This window comes from Pseudophryne corroboree, chromosome 8 (assembly GCF_028390025.1).
Source record: "Pseudophryne corroboree isolate aPseCor3 chromosome 8, aPseCor3.hap2, whole genome shotgun sequence".
In the NCBI taxonomy this organism is placed as follows: Eukaryota; Metazoa; Chordata; class Amphibia; order Anura; family Myobatrachidae; genus Pseudophryne; species Pseudophryne corroboree.
This window is the reverse complement of record NC_086451.1, coordinates 79523922-79543155: the sequence shown is the minus strand read 5'-3', so window position 1 is coordinate 79543155 and position 19234 is coordinate 79523922. Positions and strand designations below refer to the sequence as shown.

The following is a 19234-nucleotide window of genomic DNA, read 5'->3' as shown; positions in this document are numbered from 1 at the left end:
AACGACACGTCTACTGTTCCTAGGAATGATTCTGGACACAGTCCAGAAAAAGGTGTTTCTCCCGGAGGAGAAGGCCAGGGAGTTATCCGAGCTAGTCAGGAACCTCCTAAAACCAGGCCAGGTGTCAGTGCATCAGGGCACGAGGGTCCTGGGAAAAATGGTGGCTTCTTACGAAGCAATTCCATTCGGAAGATTCCATGCAAGAACGTTTCAGTGGGATCTACTGGACAAATGGTCCGGATCGCATCTTCAGATGCATCAGCGGATAACCCTGTCGACAAGGACAAGGGTGTCTCTTCTGTGGTGGCTGCAGAGTGCTCATCTACTAGAGGGCCGCAGATTTGGCATTCAGGATTGGGTCCTGGTGACCACGGACGCCAGCCTGAGAGGCTGGGGGGCAGTCACACAGGGAAAAAATTTCCAGGGCTTGTGGTCAAGCATGGAAACATCTCTTCATATAAACATTCTGGAACTAAGGGCCATTTACAATGCCCTAAGTCAAGCAAAACCCCTGCTTCAGGGTCAGGCGGTATTGATCCAACCGGACAACATCACGTCAGTCGCCCACGTAAACAGACAGGGCGGCACGAGAAGCAGGAGGGCAATGGCAGAAGCTGCAAGGATTCTTCGCTGGGCGGAAAATCATGTGATAGCTCTGTCAGCAGTGTTCATTCCGGGAGTGGACAACTGGGAAGCAGACTTCCTCAGCAGACACGACCTTCACCCGGGAGAGTGGGGACTTCACCCAGAAGTCTTCCACCTGATTGTAAACCGTTGGGAAAAACCAAAGGTGGACATGATGGCGTCACGTCTAAACAAAAAACTAGACAGATATTGCGCCAGGTCAAGGGACCCTCAGGCAATAGCGGTGGACGCTCTGGTGACACCGTGGGTGTACCAGTCAGTGTATGTGTTCCCTCCTCTGCCTCTCATACCAAAAGTACTGAGAATCATAAGAAGGAGAGGAGTAAGAACGATACTCGTGGTTCCGGATTGGCCAAGAAGGACTTGGTACCCGGAACTTCAAGAGATGCTCACGGAAGACCCGTGGCCTCTACCTCTAAGAAAGGACCTGCTCCAGCAGGGGCCTTGTCTGTTCCAAGACTTACCGCGGCTGCGTTTGACGGCATGGCGGTTGAACGCCGGATCCTGAAGGAAAAAGGCATTCCAGATGAAGTCATCCCTACCTTGGTCAAAGCCAGGAAGGATGTAACCGCAAAACATTATCACCGCATTTGGCGAAAATATGTTGCGTGGTGTGAGGCCAAGAAGGCCCCTACAGAGGAATTTCAACTGGGTCGTTTCCTCCATTTCCTGCAAACAGGACTGTCTATGGGCCTAAAATTAGGGTCCATTAAGGTTCAAATTTCGGCCCTGTCGATTTTCTTCCAGAAAGAACTGGCTTCAGTACCTGAAGTTCAGACATTTGTAAAAGGGGTACTGCATATACAACCTCCTTTTGTGCCTCCAGTGGCACCTTGGGATCTCAATGTTGTTTTGAGGTTCCTTAAGTCACATTGGTTTGAACCACTCACCACTGTGGACTTAAAATATCTCACATGGAAGGTGACGATGCTGTTAGCCCTGGCTTCAGCCAGGCGTGTGTCAGAATTGGCGGCTTTATCATATAAAAGCCCTTACTTCATTTTTCATTCTGACAGGGCAGAATTGAGGACTCGTCCTCAATTTCTCCCTAAGGTGGTTTCTGCTTTTCACATGAACCAACCTATTGTGGTGCCTGCGGCTACTAGGGACTTGGAGGACTCCAAGTTACTTGACGTTGTCAGGGCCCTGAAAATATATGTTTCCAGGACGGCTGGAGTCAGAAAGTCTGACTCGCTGTTTATCCTGTATGCACCCAACAAGCTGGGTGCTCCTGCTTCTAAGCAGACTATTGCTCGTTGGATTTGTAGTACAATTCAGCTTGCACATTCTGTGGCAGGCCTGCCACAGCCAAAATCTGTAAAAGCCCATTCCACAAGGAAAGTGGGCTCATCTTGGGCGGCTGCCCGAGGGGTCTCGGCTTTACAACTTTGCTGAGCAGCTACTTGGTCAGGGGCAAACACGTTTGCTAAATTCTACAAATTTGATACCCTGGCTGAGGAGGACCTGGAGTTCTCTCATTCGGTGCTGCAGAGTCATCCGCACTCTCCCGCCCGTTTGGGAGCTTTGGTATAATCCCCATGGTCCTTACAGAGTCCCAGCATCCACTAGGACGTCAGAGAAAATAAGATTTTACTTACCGATAAATCTATTTCTCGTAGTCCGTAGTGGATGCTGGGCGCCCATCCCAAGTGCGGATTGTCTGCAATACTTGTACATAGTTATTGTTAACCAAATCGGGTTATTGTTGTTGTGAGCCATCTTTTCAGAGGCTCCTTCGTTGTTATCATACTGTTAACTGGGTTCAGATCACAAGTTGTACGGTGTGATTGGTGTGGCTGGTATGAGTCTTACCCGGGATTCAATATCCTTCCTGATTATGTACGCTCGTCCGGGCACAGTATCCTAACTGAGGCTTGGAGGAGGGTCATGGGGGGAGGAGCCAGTGCACACCACCTGATCCTAAAGCTTTTATTCTTGTGCCCTGTCTCCTGCGGAGCCGCTATTCCCCATGGTCCTTACGGAGTCCCAGCATCCACTACGGACTACGAGAAATAGATTTATCGGTAAGTAAAATCTTATTTTGTCCTTGTTTAGCTTTAGATTCACTTTCTTGACAAGTTCCATTACTTGTCTCAATCTAGAATCATGTTCTTCCTTTGTAGATCCCCAGACAATAATGTCATCCATCATTGTTTCAACACCTGGGGGTAAATTTACTAAGGTGGGAGATTTTTAGAACCCGTGATGTTGCCCATAGCAACCAATCAGATTATATCTATTATCTGCTAGAAGCAGCTAGATAAATGGTAAGTAGAATCTGATTGGTTGCCATGGGCAACATCACCAGTTCTAAAAATCTCCCACTTTAGTAAATTTACCCCCTGGAATATGTTCAAAAATCATGTGTATCTTTTTGTGATATACTTCTGGAGCAGACAATATTCCATATGGTAGTCGAAGAAATCTGTATCGACCTTCTGGTGTATTAAATGTACAAAGCTTTGAGCTGGCCTCATCTAGCTTCATTTGCCAGAATCCTGAAGACGAGTCCAATTTACTGAACATTTTTGCTCCCGCAAATTGCGACATGATTTCATCTCTGGTTGGTAGTTTGAAATGTTCTCGTTTAATAGCTTTGTTTAAATCTCTGGGGTCTAGACATATTCTGAGTTGTCCATTTTCCTTTTCAACAATTGCTAAGGAGCTTACCCATTCAGTAGGCTCATCAACTTTCTGTATCACACCCAAGGCTTCCATGCGATTTAACTCTTGTTTCAGTTTTTCTCTCAGCGCAAACGGCACTTTTTTACAGGGGTATATCACTGAAGAAACTTGCGTGTCTATATTTATTTTATGCTCTCCAGGCAAACAACCTAGACCTTCAAACAAGTCTCTGTATTCTGTAAACATCAATTTGCAGTCATCTTCTACTTGTGATGTCACCATAAAAACTTTCTTTAGCAAGCTTAGTTTCTCACAGGAACTTAATCCTAGAATCGGTTGCACATTTTTATCCACAATCAGTAGAGATGTTTTAAACTGTTGTCCCTTATATTTCAGTGTCACTAAGCATGTACCTTTCACAGGAATTTCCTCCCCAGTGTACCCTGTAAATTTCACTTTGGCTGGATGAATTTTAGGTTTTACACTAAAAGTCTTATAGTCTTGAAACGATATTAAATTCACCTGCGCGCCAGTATCAATCTTAAAGGGAATGACAATCTTGTTCACAGTTAAAGGGACAATCCATTCTTTCTTATCTGCACTGCAAGGTTCAATTCAATCCACAAAGAATTCCTCTGTTTGTTTAATAGCATGCACTTTGGTTTCACTTTTCATTTTACAGCATTTGGCAAAGTGATTAAGTCTACCACATTTCATGCAGGTTTTACCATAAGCCGGGCACATTTTAGGATTGTGAGCATTTCCACATCTACTACACATTTCCTTATTAGACTGTGGCTTAGACTGCTTCATTCTTGAGAATGGAGGTTTGCTTGGCTCTGTTTTCTGCACTACATGTACATCAGCTTCCTTGTGTAACGTTTTGGCTTGAAATCTAGTTATTTCTGCAGATCTACACATTGGCCCTCATTCCGAGTTGTTCGCTCGGTATTTTTCATCGCATCGCAGTGAAAATCCGCTTAGTACGCATGCGCAATGTTCGCACTGCGACTGCGCCAAGTAACTTTACTATGAAGAAAGTAATTTTACTCACGGCTTTTTCTTCGCTCCGGCGATCGTAATGTGATTGACAGGAAATGGGTGTTACTGGGCGGAAACACGGCGTTTCAGGGGCGTGTGGCTGAAAACGCTACCGTTTCCGGGAAAAACGCAGGAGTGGCCGGGGAAACGGTGGGAGTGCCTGGGCGAACGCTGGGTGTGTTTGTGACGTCAACCAGGGACGACAAGCACTGAAATGATCGCACAGGCAGAGTAAGTCTGGAGCTACTCAGAAACTGCTAAGTAGTTAGTAATCGCAATATTGCGAATACATCGGTCGCAATTTTAAGAAGCTAAGATTCACTCCCAGTAGGCGGCGGCTTAGCGTGTGTAACTCTGCTAAATTCGCCTTGCGACCGATCAACTCGGAATGAGGGCCATAGTCACTACCTTGTCTAGTGTTAGGTCTTGCTCTCTCAGCAGTCTCTCTCTGAGTCCATTATCAGGTATTCCACAGACAATACGATCTCTAATCAGTGAATCCTTTAAATCACTAAACTCTCAGGTTTTACTGAGGGATTGCAGCTCTGTAACATATTGATCAAATCCATCTACAGACTTCTGATCACATGTGAAAAACTTATATCTTTCATATGTCACATTTTTCCTTGGCACAAACTAATCTTCAAACTTTTGCATTATAGAAGATAGCACCATATTCTGCCCCTCAGCAAACTGAAAACTATTATAAATGTCCAGCACATCCTCTCCTATCACATGGAGGAAAATGGATGCCTTAGTTTTGTCAGCCTCTGTATCAGCTCAACATGATATATATTAAACCTTTGCTTAAATCTTTTCCAGTTTTCAGACAAGTTACCAGACATCAGCATGCCTGTTGGAGGAGCCAGTTTATCCATGGTTACTCACTGTTTGAAGAGAGGAGCACACGGCAGGCTTTGCAGACACTGAGTATCACAGCCTTACAGACTTCTGCAAGATTCTTTCACACTCTGAGAGCACTAGCAGTCCAAGTTAAACTTTTCCTAACACTATGTTTTGTTCATATGTTTGTAAATCCAGTCATCAGGACAGAGACATGTGAGTTCACTGCTGTGCTGTTTTTATTCCATCACCAACTCCAGGCACACTGCACACTGGACCACCCACTTCCCAGCATCCCCCTGGTCCCAGGGACCATCACTGAAGATTCAGGCTTACACATGTTAATAAGGGAGTGTCTACAAATATTAAGCATTCTAATACACTAACATCACACAGTGGTCAGGTCATGTTGGGGGTGTGGCACACTTGCCAACTTTCTGTCTGACCCTGCCGGGAGGAAGCAACCAGGTCGGCTCAACAGGGGGGAAAGGCATCAGTATAAGTGGGTAGTATGGGGGTGTGGAGGCCCAATCGCCTCACTGTGGAATGCCAAGTCATCACACCACCCACTTTCGCAGAGCATAAAGTGGTATAAAAAGAACCGGGGCGGGGAAGGGGGACAATTCCAGGTGACTTGCTTTCTTTTCCTGGTGGCCCAGGAGTGCCGCACGATTTTAGGGAGCCTATCAGCCGTTCCGAGTAGGCAAGTATGTGGTGTGGTGTCCTATGTCATATGGGAGTCATTCAGACCTGATCGCTCGCTAGCGTTTTTTGCAGCACTGCGATCAGGTCAGAACTGCACATGCATATGCATCGCAAATGCGCAGGCACGTCGCACGGGTACAAAGCGGATCGTTGCTATGCGATGGGTTTTATGAAGAATCCATTCGCACAGCCAATCACAAGTTGATTGACAGGAAGAAGGCGTTTGTGGGTGACAACTGACCGTTCTCAGGGAGTGGTTGGAAAAACGCAGGCGTGTCCAAGCGTTTGCAGGGCGGGTGTCTGACGGCAATTCCGGCCCCGGACAGGCTGAAGTGATCGCAGCAGCTGAGTAAGTCCTGGGCAACTCAGAAACTGCACAAAGATTTTTTTGTACCGCTCGGCTGCACATGCGATCGCACACTTGCACAGCTAAAATGCACTCCCCGGTGGGCGGCGACTATGCGAACGCTGGACTGCATAAACCAGCTAGCGAGCGATCAGGTCTGAATGACCCCCATGTCTCCATGGAGTGTAATATAATTGTATTATGATCATGTCCAGTGGTCAGGTCATGTTTGGTAGGTGTGATGTCTTATGACTGCCAGCAGAAAACTGCCTGGGAGCTGTGCAACTACACCATTACAATAGGGAAGTGTTTCTGGAAATTGTATTCAAATATTGGAACTAAAATATTATCTTATGCAGGAACATGGGAGCTCCGCATCGATTTTAAAGATTTTGAGAACAACAGTTATTTTGCCAAATACAAATCATTCAAAGTTTTGGGAGAATCTGAAAATTACAAGTTGCTTCTGGGGGCTTTCTCTGACGGCAGTGCAGGTAAGAGGTGGCCATGTGCAGGGTGTAATGATGCTTGGATTTTCCATCCCATTCTAACTTGTAGAATGGTCCTCAGGCCCTTAAAGGAAAAATGATAACAGAGTATGGAGATTCAAAATATAGTGGGCCCCCAGGGCAAAGATCCCATTAGTGGGCCCTCTTGCCTCTTGTATTAATGTCAAGTCTTAAGGGCCCTACACATTTAGCGATCCGCCGCCGAGCTGCCCGTTGGCGGATACGACCGATGAGCGACCCGGCGGGAGGGGGGGGTTACGTGGGGACTGAAGTTTCTTCACTCCCCCTCGTCACCCGGCTCCATAGAAGTGCAAGCAAATATGGACGAGATCGTCCATATTGGCCTGCATGCACAGGCGATGGGGCACCAGCGATTAACGAGCGCGGGGCCGCGCATTGTTCATCGCTGGTGCCTCCACACTCAAAGATATGAATGGTATCTCAATCATTAATGAACGATAGCGTTCATATCTTTAACTATTATCGCACAGTGTGTAGGGCCTATTAAGTTGAAGCTTGGTGTAGGTTTAGATTTAGGTGTTACTATAGCATTGGAACCGTGTAAGCGCTAGGATTAAGACTATTGGGTTGTGGTTGATGGTTTTTACCGAGGGGATCTGGGACAAGTAACTATGGGAGACATTTACTAAGCAGTGATAAGAGCGGAGAAGTGAGCCAGTGGAGAAGTTGCTCCATCAACCAAACAGCAGCTCTGTATAATTTTATAGTATGTAAATTATAGATGTTACTTCAGTGCTGATTGGTTGCCATGGGCACTTCTCCACTGGCTCACTTCTCCGCTCTTATCACGTCTTAGTAAATGTTGCCCTAAATCTCATGACTTCTAGGAGTCCAAGATGAAATTAATTATTTTTGTAGACCCTCCTATTGGGTCTCCATTAATAAGATTTCTAATGGCTTGCCCATGCCCAGTCTTGTAACCTACAGTTTTATGGATGCCAAAGCATTTTCTAATTTATCCATGTTCTGTTTTTCTTATTGGGGGTTATTCCATGTACGAGACATTTGAAAACTACCATTGTTGATGTTGACACCAGAAACCCATCCTAACCTGTGAATATTATGTCGTTTCTCAGGGGATTCCTTGAGTTATCAAAATAACATGGCGTTCACCACTATGGACAGGGACAATGATCTCTATGCAAGTAACTGTGCTGATTTATACAAGGGAGGCTGGTGGTACCACACTTGCCATTATGCAAACCTGAATGGTCTGTATCTGCCAGGACAACACGACACCTATGGAATCGGTATTAATTGGAAAACCGGCAAGGGCTATCACTACTCCTACAAGCACATCGAGATGAAAATCAGGCCTGTGTTACAAAAATGAAATGCAAATTTTGAATAGGCATCTGCCTGGGGCCTCAAACTTTTGTGGGTTTCCTAACCATTGTCAAATAACTTTTAGCTTTTTCCATGTCTTCATAACTTGAACTGCCTTTTATACCAAATGTGTTGATTTTAGTTTTCTTATGCCAGCTTACCAGAATTAGGTTGACCCTGGTGTATTTTCTATCCTTTCTGCAGTTTGATTTTATATTATTACTATGATGTATGTAATGCACCTGCTGTAGCATTATTTTCTTTATAGCACAATGTTATTAATTTTTTTCACTAAAGAAAAATATAAATGTTATTTACAGAAACCAATTTGAGTTCCAGCAGTTTATTATTGATGTGAAAAAAAGAAAAAAAAATAGTAGCATTATACATGAATTATAACTTTGCTTGTGGACAGACATGGGTGGTCATTCCGAGTTGATCGCTCTCTGACGATTTTCGCAGTGCAACGATTAAGTAAAAAAGCAGCAAAAATGCGCATGCGCATGGTACGCAGCGCCCTTGCGCTAAGTACTTTCACACAAAACTTTGTAGATTTACACAAGCTTGAGCGACGTTTTTTCATCGCTCGAGCGATCGTAGTGTGATTGACAGGAAGTGGGTGTTTCTGGGTGGAAACTGGCAGTTTTCAGGGAGTGTGCTAAAAAACGCAGGAGTGGCTGGGGAAACGGGGGAGTGGCTGGCCGAACGCAGGTGGTCATTCCGAGTTGATTGCTCGCTAGCTGCTTTTAGCAGCATTGCACATGCTAGGCCGCCGCCCTCTGGGTGTGTATCTTAGCAGAATAGCGAACAAAAGATTAGCAGAACTGCTACTAAATATTTTGCTGCAGTTTCTGAGTAGCTCCAGACCTACTCCTAGACTGCGATCACCTCAGTCCGTTTAGTTCCTGGTTTGATGTCACAAACACGCCCTGCGTTCGCCCAGCCACTTCCCCATTTCCCCAGCCACTCCTGCATTTTTACCTGGCACGCCTGCGTTTTTTAGCACACTCATTGAAAACGGCCAGTTTCCACCCAGAAACACCCACTTCCTGTCAATCACACTACGATCGCTCAAGCAATGAAAAAACGTCGCTCGAGCTTGTGTAAATCTACAAAGTTTTGTGTGGAAGTACTTAGCGCATGCGCACTGCGTACCATGCGTATGCGCATTTTTTACGCTTTTTTAACTTAATTGCTGCACTGCGAAAATCGTCAGCGAGCGATCAACTCGAATGACCACCGCAGGGCGTGTTTGTGACATCAAACCAGGAACTAAACAGACTGAGGTGATCGCAGTCTAGGAGTAGGTCTGGAGCTACTCAGAAACTGCAGCAAAATTTTTAGTAGCAGTTCTGCTACTCTTTTGTTCGCTATTCTGCTAAGCTAAGATACACTTCCAGAGGGCGGCGGCCTAACGTGTGCAATGCTGCTAAAAGCAGCAAGCGAGCGAACAACTTGGAATGACCACCATGGTTTGTCCAGATACAAAGCTAGAATTCACATTGAATAAATGAAACTCATATGCAAAGAGAGGAGGAGGCCTGTGTGCAGCTTTCTGCATCTAGAGGCCCCCTCCTCTCTGACCGAGGCACAAGGTTTTAATACTTACCTCTCTGGAGTCCACCGGCAGTGCCATCCTTCTCCGCAGTGGCAATAGAGTCTGAGCACAGACTCTATTGCGCATGCTCAGACCTGCGGTAACATGGCGCGGTGGCCATTTTCCTGATGCGCATGCGTGAATCTCTATAAAAACGGCCGCCGTGCCAGGCTTCCGGAGTTTTCAGCAGGCACAATAGAGTTTGTTCCCCCTAGTCTTCAGACTCTATTGCGCTGCTGAGAAGGGATAGCTCCGATGGGGTACTCTAGAGAGGTAAGTTTTAAACAAATGTGGGCCCCCCTGGACGCCGGGGCCTGTGTGCCCCGCACACACTGCACTCATATGATATGTCATTTTTACAGTAAGTCAACAAAGAGGCAGCAACATCCGGGTGTGGATTCGCCCCGGTGGGCCGATGTGTATGCGGAGCCTGTTTTGTTTGTTGACATGTGAGAGGTGGTGCTGCCTCCATGGTTACATGGTATACCTCTGGTGCTGCCCATGTGAGGCCACTTCTACCATTTTTTCCCGGGCCACTATCAGTTACATCATGTACTGTAATATATGAAGAGAAAACAGAACACTAATCCTACCAAACAAAAAAAAACTTTTTAGCAAAGTTGCGCCAAATTATTGTGTGAAAAAAAAATATGAGAAGGGATCCCATTTTAAAATCATGCACCAACTTCTGTCACCAGAGTGATACATTTTGGACAGGTCCCCAAAGTTTAAAGTAGAAATTGGGGCACTTTTGGAATTTTCATTTTTTTGGCCAAAATGGAGGGTCCAGGGCTTCCTTAAGCTTTCATGTGCGTGCAAAAACATTTCAATCTCCCATCAGAAAAAAAAACATGCACTTCTGTCACCGCAGTGGTACATTTTGGACAGGCCCCTAAAGTTTAAAGTAGAAATTGGGGCACTTTTGGAATTTTCATTTATTTTTTGGCTAAAACAGAGGGTTTCGGGGCTGAGGGAAATTTTCATGCACATGTGAAACCATGTCAACCTCCCATCCAGGGCCGGCTCTTCCATTAGGCAGCTTTAGGCGGCTGCCTAGGGGCACCGGCCCTTGGAGGGCGCCACTGAATTCATCAAGCAATAAAGTGAAGGGTGTCTCTGTACGAGACATACCCTTTTACACTGCACCGGCAGCGGCTGCAGGTCTAATCAGGTAAAGCTGCCACTATCAGGCTGCACTGCATGGTGCCTCAGCTCTTCCTCCGTGCTGACACGTGTATCATCAAGTCATGTGAAGGCACATAGGAGGCAGATATAACTATTGCTCCTGAGGGGCGCCCCCACGGTCGCTCCTCATAGCCCTGATTCACCTCCACCAGGGCCCTGGATCCCGGCTCTCCAGCAGCAAGCAGCACCTGACTACATGTCTGCACCCAGCAGCGTCGCTGTAATGCTGTGGCTGACTGTAGGAAGAACCCTGCCAATAATGAGGGAAAACAACATATGGTAAGTAGCCCATGGGGTTTCTGCGGGACCACAGAGGGTGGGGGGCGGGTTTGCACAGCACATTGGAGAAACTGGCCTCAGCGTCCTATCGATTCCTAATATGCCACCTAACATTTATACATATTACAATATATCTTTTAATTTTAAAAGTCCTTGAGTGTCATCCCTTTTCTCTGTCTATGTAGAATGATACCTCCGGGAGGTGTGGGGTGTTGCAGATTAGGGGGCGCTAGGCTGAAACTTTGCCTAGGGTGCAGAGATACCTTGCACCGGCCCTGCTCCCATCAGAAAAAACATGCACCAGAATCAACTTCTGTTACTGCAATGATACATTTTGGATAGGTTCCTAAAATTTAAAGCAGAAATTGGGGCACGTTTGGAATTTACATTTTTGGCAAAAACAGAGGGTCCGGTGCTTAGGGAAATTTTCACGCATATGCAAAAACATTTAACCTCCCACTTAAAAAACATGTACCAAAATCAACTTCTGCCACCGCAGTGATACATTCTGTACAGGTCCCTAAAGTTTAAAGCAAAAATTAGGGTTCACATCCGGCACGCACTGTTCCTATTTTAAATATGGTAGGAGAGTTGGCACCAATTCTTTTTCTGGCACAGGGCACCAAAATGTCTAGTTACAGGACTGACTGGCAGGTAGCCCTTCCCATAGGAAGTCACTGCCAGTCACAGTTATGCCAGTGCAACTGGCTCACTGCAGTGGTGGATTTTACTGGGAGGGCAACAGTCCTGCGGCCCATAGGTAAAATCCGCCACTGCCTGTACAGATCCCACTCCTGTCCACTACGAGTGCACCCCATCATAAAGTCGTGCCTGAAGAGGTTAGGTGGGTAGGCGGGATTGCCATCATGGGGTAGCTACTGCACTGATCTGATGCTTCAACCAGATCTCCCGGCTCCTCGCATGACACTGTGGGAGATGTCCTGACGTCTCTCCAAACCTCCAAACAGTGCAGGAGGCAACACAGGACAGGTTGCGGTGGCTGGTGAGCAAGGCGGATTCCGCCCCTAGGTCATCCCGCCCTGTGTGACTGCACCGGCTCTGCTTGCGGCTCTGATTCCTCCTACACCCCACAATGCCAGTACAGGTGTCTCCAAGACAGCAGCCATCCTTGCCCTCATACTGAGTTTTGGGCCTATGAGAAACAATTTGATTAAAGACAAATTAATTTTCTGACTTCTCTATATTGAGTCCCATCATAGAAACCTCCAGGAGCGGATCTAGGCACGGGAAAACAGGGCGGGCACCCGCACCCCGCACTCCGGCTGCAGCAAGCGCCTTGGGCAGTGTGGGCGCCCGCTGCAGCTGATTCCATTGACAAACAGACACTAGAGGCCATAATTGCCCTCTAGTGTCTGTGCGGCGCTATGGGAGAGACGTCATGACCAACCAGTCCAGCACTGATGGCCGCACAGGCAAGGAGGAGAGAAGACTGACTGGATCAGTCAGCGGAGACCTGGAGCCAGGAGACGCCAATAGACAGGTAGCCACAGGTTAATTTGGCAGTGTCTGCGGGAGGTGGCACACTTGCAGCTGGGTGCTGTACGCAGCTGCATACCTAACATAATTGGCTGGCTGGCCCCTGCTCCCCTCACAACACAACACAGCACCCCTCTCAGCACAGCACCCTTTTCCCTCACAGCACCCCACTTACCACAGCATCCCCTCTCCCCTAGCAGCACCTCTCCCATCGCAACACCTCTTTCCTCTACCATCACAGCACCATTCTCAGCACAGCACAATACAGTGCCCCTCATAGGTCAGTGCAGTAACCCAGTCCCCTCACATCACAACACCCCTTTCTCATCACAGCACCCCTTTCCCCCTCTCAGCACCCCTTTCCTCCCTCTCAGCACAAAACCCCTCTTCCACAATACCCCTCTCAGCACAACACCCCTCTACCATCAGAGCACAATTCTCAGCACAGCACAATACAGTGCCCCCACAGCACAGTGCAGCAACCCACTCCCCTCACAGCAGAGTACCCCTTTCCCATCACAGCACAACACCCCCCTCCTCTCACAGTACCCCTTTTAGCACGGGATCATTATGAGATCCCGGCGGTCAGTAGACCAACGCCGAGACCCCGAATGCTGGGATCCCAGCAGCGAGTGCAGGCGGTCGCCTCGCGGGCTCACTACGCTCGCCACGCTTCGGTCCCCAAGTGGGGAAACCTGCCGGCGGTTGGGACTCCAACCGCTGGTATTGCAGATGGTGTTTGGATTCCGGCGTTGGTATATTGACCACCAGGATCCCGTCTGGCGGTCAGTTGACTGCCTCCCCTCAGCACAACACAATACAGCACCACCCCTCCCCTCATAGCCCAACAACCCACTTACCTCACAGTACAGCACCCCAATCCCGTCACAGCCACCCTCTCCCTCTAAGCACCACACCCCTCTCCATTCACAGCAACCCGCTTAGCAGAGCACAATACAGCACCACCCCTCCGCTCATAGCCCAGTAACCCACTTACCTCACAGTACATCACCCCAATCCCGTCACAGCACCACACCCCTCTCCCCGCACAGCAACCCTCTTAGCACAGCACAATTCAGCACCACCCCTCATAGCCCAGCAACCCACTTACCTCACAGTACAACACCACAATCTCATCACAGCCACCCTCTCAGCACAACTACCCTCTCCCCTCACAGCAACCCTCTTAGAACAGCACAATACAGCACCACCCCTCCTCTCATAGCTCAGCAAGCCACTTACCTCACAGTACAACACCACAATCTCATCACAGCCACCCTCTCAGCACAACTACCCTCTCCCCTCACAGCAACCCTCTTAGAACAGCACAATACAGCACCACCCCTCCTCTCATAGCTCAGCAAGCCACTTACCTCACAGTACAGCACCCCAATCCCATCACAGCCACATTCTCCCCTCTCAACACAACACCCCTCTCCCCTCACAGCAACCCTCTTAGCACAGCACAATGCAGCAGCACCCCTTTCCTTTATAACCCAGAAACCCACTTACCTCACAGTACTTCACCCCAATCCCGTCACAGCCACCCTCTTCCCTCACAGCAACCCTCTTAGCACAGCACAATACAGCACCACCCCTCCCCTCATAGTCCAGCAACCCACTTACCTCACAGTACATCACCCCAATCCCATCATAGCCACATTCTCCCCTCTCAGCGCAACACCCCTCTCCCCTCACAGCAACCCTCTTAGCACAGCACAATACAGCACCACCTCTCCCCTCATAGCCCAGCAACCCACTTACCTCACAGTACATCACCCCAATCCCGTCACAGTCACCCTCTTCCCTCACAGCAACCCTCTTAGCACAGCATAATACAGCACCACCCCTCTCCTCATAGTCCAGCAACCCACTTACCTCACAGTACAGCACCCCAATCCCATCACAGCCACATTCTTCCCTCTCAGCGCAACACCCCTCTCCCCTCACAGCAACCCTCTTAGCACAGCACAATACAGCACCACCTCTCCCCTCATAGCCCAGCAACCCACTTACCTCACAGTTAAACACACCCCAATCCCATCAGAGCACCGTTCTCGGCACAGCACTTCTCTCACCTCACAGCACAGCACCTATCTCCGCCTCCCAGTCAATATAAAGGCTCCTCGAGTGGCAGGCTGTCAGACTGACAGCAGCAGGCACTGCCACAGAGGATCAGGCAGCAGATATATATGTACGGTATAACCATCTTTCCTGATACATTAACTACTGGGTTTGTCTTGTCTAACAATATATTTTAGCTCTTACGTCCTGCTATATAATTGTTGCTGCAATATTTAATATAATTTCACAACTTTTGAATCTTAACAAGCTAACTATATACTGGGGATACGTTCAATATCCCGGCAGCCAAAATACCGGCACCAGATTCCCGACACCCGACCGAACACCGTACCCGGAATACAGAAAAACACCGGAATCTCGACAGCTGGGATACAGAAGGGGATGATAGGATTAGGCCATGGGAGGGGGGGGGGGGGGGGGAGGTACTTAACCAGACATGGGATATAGCAATACCGACCCCAATATCCCACCGTCTCTCAATCCCGACAGTCGGCATGCCGACTAACAGTGACTATTCCCACTCATGGGTGTCCACATCACCCATAGAGTGGGAATAAAACCTGTGGCGAGTGCAGCGAGTCCGAAAGGGGCTTCACTGCTCTCGCCCCCCTGCCGGCATTCTGCAGCCGGGATCTCGGTGTCAGGATGCTGCCCGCCGGTAAACCAATATCAGCGCACCAGACATACGGGGGGTTAGGTTTAGGCCTGGGGGGGCAGGGAGGTTAGGGTTAGGCTGCAGACAGGGATATTTAGGTTTAGGCACTAAGGGGGGGTTAAGATTAGGCAGGTGGTCGGGAGTGTTAGGTTTAGGCAGGTGGTCGGAAGGGCTTAGGTATAGGAACTAACCAGGGAGGTTAGGGTTAGGCATTCATGTGGTAGGTTAGGGTTAGGCTGCGGTCATGGAGGGTTAGGGGGCTGAGTTAGAAAACATAATCTCACCCCTGTCGGGATCTTCATCATTGGGATGCCGGCGTCGGTATTCTGTGCACCGGCATCCCGTGCGTCGGGATATTCTACCCAACCCATATACTGAATTGCCTATATATCCAAATGTGGCAATTTCTGCCTAGCAGCGAATCAATGAATCACATAATACGAGACAGACTCACGCCATTGGCTCCCATCAGAGAACAAACCAGAATAATCTGACGTGACAAAATATTATTTCCAGTGGTATATGTTAATAATTTCATTGTTTGGGTATACAGTTATTAGAGATGAGTGGTCCGGATTCCGAACATCAGGGATCCGAGTCCATCCGAGTTGTGGCTCAAATGTTCCCGCCCAGCATCGGATTTTTGCAGTATTCTTTATAAGGTGCTATGGCTGGGACACGGCACCATTTCACATTAAAGCACGCTGCTGTTTACTGTGCTGTATTAGCTGTGCTGTGTCCACAAGTGGCTGTATCTGTGCTGTATAGTGACTGTGTATAGGGGGCACAGTGCTGTGTCTGTGCTGTATAGTGACTGTGTATAGGGGGCACAGTGCTGTGTCTGTGCTGTATAGTGACTGTGTATAGGGGGCACAGTGCACACTGCCATATGCTGCACCGACTCTGCTGTATCAGATGTGCTGTGTCCACAAGTGTCTGTGTCTGTGCTGTATAGTGACTGTGTATAGGGGGCACAGTGTACACTGCCATATGCTGCATTGACTCTGCTATATCAGATGTGCTGTATAGTGACTGCATATAGGGGACACAGTGCACGCTGCCATATGCTGCACTGACTCTGCTGTATTAGCTGTGCTGTGTCCACAAGTGGCTGTGCTTGTGCTGTATAGTGACTGTGTATAGGGGACACAGTGCACAATGCACCGATTTTGCAAAATGTTAAAAACAAATAAATAAAAAATATGCAGCTTGTAGTTACACCCCTGTCGCTGCTTCATATTTAAACTGAATATTTGGAGTTATTTTCAAACGGTTAGGATGGACAATACCAGAGACACAGAACTTTGACGGTCTCATAGCAACATTTTGCAGGGGCCCCCACTGTAATGCTTCTATAGAGATACTTTTCTCCGCAGCAATTGTTCACTTTGTGCCCATAGTAATGCTGTAGTTCCCATTATACCACACAGTGGGGGTCATTCCAAGTTGACACCCAGAAACGGCCCCTTCCTGTCAATCTTCCGGCGTTGCCCCGTGCGACTGAAAGCTTCGCTAGAACCTGTGCAAAACCACAAAGGACTTTGTACCTGTACGTCGCGCGTGTGCATTGCGGTGCATATGCATGCGCAGAAAATAAGAATTTACTTACCGATAATTCTATTTCTCGTAGTCCGTAGTGGATGCTGGGGACTCCGTCAGGACCATGGGGAATAGCGGCTCCGCAGGAGACAGGGCACAAAAGTAAAAGCTTTAGGATCAGGTGGTGTGCACTGGCTCCTCCCCCTATGACCCTCCTCCAAGCCTCAGTTAGGATACTGTGCCCGGACGAGCGTACACAATAAGGAAGGGTTTTGAATCCCGGGTAAGACTCATACCAGCCACACCAATCACACTGTACAACCTGTGATCTGAACCCAGTTAACAGCATGATAACAGCGGAGCCTCTGAAAAGATGGCTCACAACAATAATAACCCGATTTTTGTAACAATAACTATGTACAAGTATTGCAGACAATCCGCACTTGGGATGGGTGCCCAGCATCCACTACGGACTACGAGAAATAGAATTATCGGTAAGTAAATTCTTATTTTCTCTGACGTCCTAAGTGGATGCTGGGGACTCCGTCAGGACCATGGGGATTATACCAAAGCTCCCAAACGGGCGGGAGAGTGCGGATGACTCTGCAGCACCGAGTGAGAGAACTCCAGGTCCTCCTCAGCCAGGGTGTGCCCCTGACCAAGTAGCAGCTCGGCAAAGCTGTAAAGCCGAGACCCCTCGGGCAGCCGCCCAAGATGAGCCCACCTTCCTTGTGGAATGGGCATTTACATATTTTGGCTGTGGCAGGCCTGCCACAGAATGTGCAAGCTGAATTGTACTACACATCCAACTAGCAATCGTCTGCTTAGAAGCAAGAGCACCCAGTTTGTTGGGTGCATACAGGATAACAGCAAGTCAGTTTTCCTGACTCCTGCCGTCCTGGAAACCTATATTTTCAGGGCCCTGACAACATCTAGCAACCTGGAGTCCTCCAAGTCCCTAGTAGCCGCAGGTACCACAATAAGCTGGTTCAGGTGAAACGCTGACACCACCTTAGGGAGAAACTGGGGACGAGTCCGCAGCTCTGCCCTGTCCGAATGGACAATCAGATATGGGCTTTTGTGAGACAAAGCCGCCAATTCTGACACTCGCCTGGCCGAGGCCAGGGCCAACATCATGGTCACTTTCCATGTGAGATATTTCAAATCCACAGATTTGAGCGGTTTAAACCAATGTGATTTGAGGAATCCCAGAACTACGTTGAGATCCCACAGTGCCACTGGAGGCCCAAAAGGGGGTTGTATATGCAGTACTCCCTTGACAAACTTCTGGACTTCAGGAACTGAAGCCAATTCTTTCTGGAAGAAAATCGACAGGGCCGAAATTTGAACCTTAATGGACCCCAATTTGAGGCCCATAGACACTCCTGTTTGCAGGAAATGCAGGAATCGACCGAGTTGAAATTTCTTCGTGGGGCCTTCCTGGCCTCACACCACGCAACATATTTTCGCCACATGTGGTGATAATGTTGTGCGGTCACCTCCTTCCTGGCTTTGACCAGGGTAGGAATGACCTCTTCCGGAATGCCTTTTTCCCTTAGGATCCGGCGTTCAACCGCCATGCCGTCAAACGCAGCCACGGTAAGTCTTGGAACAGACATGGTACTTGCTGAAGCAAGTCCCTTCTTAGCGGCAGAGGCCATGAGTCCTCTGTGAGCATCTCTTGAAGTTCCGGGTACCAAGTCCTTCTTGGCCAATCCGGAGCCACGAGTATAGTTCTTACTCCTCTACGTCTTATAATTCTCAGTACCTTAGGTATGAGAAGCAGAGGAGGGAACACATACACCGACTGGTACACCCACGGTGTTACCAGAACGTCCACAGCTATTGCCTGAGGGTCTCTTGACCTGGCGCAATACCTGTCCAGTTTTTTGTTCAGGCGGGACGCCATCATGTCCACCTTTGGTCTTTCCCAACGGTTCACAATCATGTGGAAGACTTCCCGATGAAGTCCCCACTCTCCCGGGTGGAGGTCGTGCTGAGGAAGTCTGCTTCCCAGTTGTCCACTCCCGGAATGAACACTGCTGACAGTGCTATCACATGATTTTCCGCCCAGCGAAGAATCCTTGCAGTTTCTGCCATTGCCCTCCTGCTTCTTGTGCCGCCCTGTCTGTTTACGTGGGCGACTGCCGTGATGTTGTCCCACTGGATCAATACCGGCTGACCTTGAAGCAGAGGTCTTGCTAAGCTTAGAGCATTGTAAATTGCTCTTAGCTCCAGTATATTTATGTGGAGAGAAGTCTCCAGACTTGATCACACTCCCTGGAAGTTTTTTCCTTGTGTGACTGCTCCCCAGCCTTTCAGGCTGGCATCCGTGG

The 19234-nt window shown here is 48.3% G+C and overlaps 1 protein-coding gene across 2 annotated transcripts in view; it reads left to right on the top strand.

Annotated features, from left to right (window-relative positions):
* LOC134948632 (ficolin-2-like) overlaps positions 1-8388 on the top strand; it is a 102407-nt gene extending 94019 nt beyond the window's left edge. For both annotated transcript variants that reach the window (XM_063936734.1, XM_063936733.1), the window contains exons 6-7: positions 6565-6699; positions 7812-8388. In XM_063936734.1, coding sequence (XP_063792804.1) covers positions 6565-6699; positions 7812-8068 — 392 coding nt within the window. In that variant the 3' untranslated portion in view covers positions 8069-8388. The remainder of the gene's footprint in view (positions 1-6564; positions 6700-7811) is intronic.
* The last annotated feature ends 10846 nt before the right edge of the window (positions 8389-19234 follow it).